We start from the raw sequence: 2,530 nt of genomic DNA on the forward strand, positions 1-2,530 counted from the left end.
GCAACCACATGGTGGCTCACAACCATCTGTAATGAGGTCTGGTGCCCTCTTCTGGCCTGTAGACATACACACAGACAGAATATTGTATACATAATAAATATATATTAAAAAAAAAAGATTTTAGATAAGTTGTAAAAACCAACAGACACAGGCTTACGTTTTTGTTTGCTTCTCTGTGAAGTTACACCACCACAGAGCAGAAACAGTATACGAACATGTCAAAGATTTTTGTGGACACATTTCACTGTTCAAAGCAGAAAACTGTCTAAAAATAAAATATCATACTTAAAGTGAAATTACCTTATACCACTGAACTTTGGGTAACTGGTTGTTTTCATCTTTAAAAAAATCCAAATAAGGGCACACAAGACTTCCATCCCCTGCGATGTAGAGGCGCTGTTTGAAGGTGGCTTGCGTGCTGTAACACAAGCCAGGGTCTTTCTCTAAAACCTTCATGGTTATTTTAGTTTTGAGACAGTGAGTTGAGTTTCTAAAATAAAGTAAGATATGAAAATTCATCATTACTAAAGTGATTTTTCTGTCCTTAACTGTCATCGAGGCTTAGGACATCCCTTCCTTACCTCACTATACAATAGTAATATCCCGAGTCCTCCATCTTGGCAGGAGCAAACCAAAGCCGTTCATTCTGCTGATGAATCCTGGCGCTCTGTTCTACTGATACGGGTGTCTTGCTGTCATTTTTATACCACATTATGGTGCCGCGCTTTTCATTCGGAATTAGAGGACAATCACGAATATCAATTTCATTTACATATGAAAATAAAATGATCTCATCTGAATATTCTTTACAGTTATCTTTAAGAGAGAAAAAAAGGGAAGCAATTTCTATAAGAAAAAGTCTCGGTGTTTCTTCATGCAATATCAACATTTGAACGCATTGGTTAGTAAAGATACCAGCTCCTGCCAGATCTACAGTTCACAGCTGTGTGGTTAAGAGCAGTCTTCGGGGTGGAGACCATTTATGTTCAGTTGCAGCTCCGCCACGTGGTCCCTGTGGGCTGTACCTTGGGCAAATGACTTATCCCCTCTTACTTTCTGCTTATTCATCTAAAGGGAGGAATAATGGGAGAGAGACATTCACTCTGTGCAGTGGAGAACTGCAAAGACTAAATATGGCCTCCCGTGTGAACAGCTAACAAATGGGCAAGCATAGGAAACAACACTGTTCAAGACATGACCTAACTCTATCTCCTAGTTACTCAAGATGCTGAAAGAGACATGAGACACAGTGAACAGAGGCATAAAACAATTCAGGAAAAAAAAAAAACTTCTAGTAATAAAAAAATGCATCGTCAAGTTGAAAATATTCTGGGGAAATAATTAAGAAAACCCGAAGGCATAACATTAGAAAACATTCAAGATTAAACAAGGCGGGGGGGGGGGGAGTGAGCAAGCAGGGCATCAAGATAGCTTAGGGCAGCTAGAAAACATCTAATATGAATTGCTGCAAGAGTGGGGAACACAGAAAACATATTGGAAATACAGGCTGAAATTGCTCAAGATGTGATAAATAAGCTTGGGTCCCAAGACACAGTGAACTCTAAGAAAAGGCAAGACAGCTGGAAAGGTGGCCAGAGGTTAAGAACACTGACTGCTCTGCCAGAGGTTCTGAGCTCAATTTCTCGCAACCCCAGGGTGGCTCACAGCCATCTGTAATGGGGTCTGATGCCCTCTTCTGGCCTGCAGATCTACATGCAGTTAGAGTACTCATATACACAAAATACATAAATAAATAAATCTTTGAGCCAGGGAGTGGTGGCACCTTTAATCCCAGCAGGAAGAGGCAGGTGGGTCTCTGAGTTAAAGGCTAGCCTGGTAGTGAGTTCAAGGACAGCCAGAGCTGTTCCACAGAGGAATCCTGCCTAAAATCAAACAACGAAAAAGAAAAGATAAAGAAAATCACACCAACTGCCTAGTGATCAGATTAACACCAGTGACAAAAAAAAAAAATCTTATGTAGCCAGAGAGCCTTTCAAATTGTTTTTATTGATTTTATTGAGCTACACATCCTTCTCTGCTCCCCTTCCTTCCTCTCCACTCCCCTTCTACCCACCCCATGGTCCCCATGCTCCCAATTTATTCAAGAGACATCTATATCACAGATCATGCGTCTATGGCTCGGGGAACATCAAGGGAGAGGGGACAGAAAGATTTTAAGAGCCAGAATACCAGAAAGTCAACTATGGAACAGTTTCTCCTGGAAATAGCTGCATACACAAGACTGAAACAATAGTAACATCACTGGAGATATTAACTTGGAAGGGGAAATTTTCATGGGGTTCTATCCCTAGACAAAGAACTACAGTAACCAATGACTGCTAGAAGCAGGGGGGACTTTGCTTCACCCAAGGCTGAACCCCATTATTGGTTATCCAATACAGAGTGCTCATCCCTGAAACAATATATGCACAAACTTTTTTTTAAATTATTTATTATGTATACAATGTTCTGTCTGTGTGTATGCCTGCAGGCCAGAAGAGGGCACCAGACCTCATTACAGATGGTTGTG

General features: G+C 40.9%; 1 protein-coding gene across 1 annotated transcript; it reads right to left on the reverse strand.

Annotated features, from left to right (window-relative positions):
- Positions 1-261: 261 nt before the first annotated feature.
- On the reverse strand, positions 262-1,295 carry LOC126496404 (interleukin-1 receptor type 1-like). The gene is made up of 2 exons (XM_050133916.1): positions 582-1,295; positions 262-490 (listed from the first exon to the last, which is right to left on the reverse strand). The coding sequence occupies exons 1-2, from the start codon at positions 887-889 to the stop codon at positions 286-288; spliced, it is 513 nt and encodes a 170-aa protein (XP_049989873.1). The 5' UTR covers positions 890-1,295; the 3' UTR covers positions 262-285.
- Between the last annotated feature and the right edge of the window lie 1,235 nt (positions 1,296-2,530).

The sequence above is a fragment of the Alexandromys fortis genome, unplaced genomic scaffold (genome assembly GCF_014885135.2).
Source record: "Alexandromys fortis isolate MF-2015 unplaced genomic scaffold, M_Fortis_MF-2015_v1.1 scaffold_3987, whole genome shotgun sequence".
Lineage (NCBI taxonomy): Eukaryota > Metazoa > Chordata > Mammalia > Rodentia > Cricetidae > Alexandromys > Alexandromys fortis.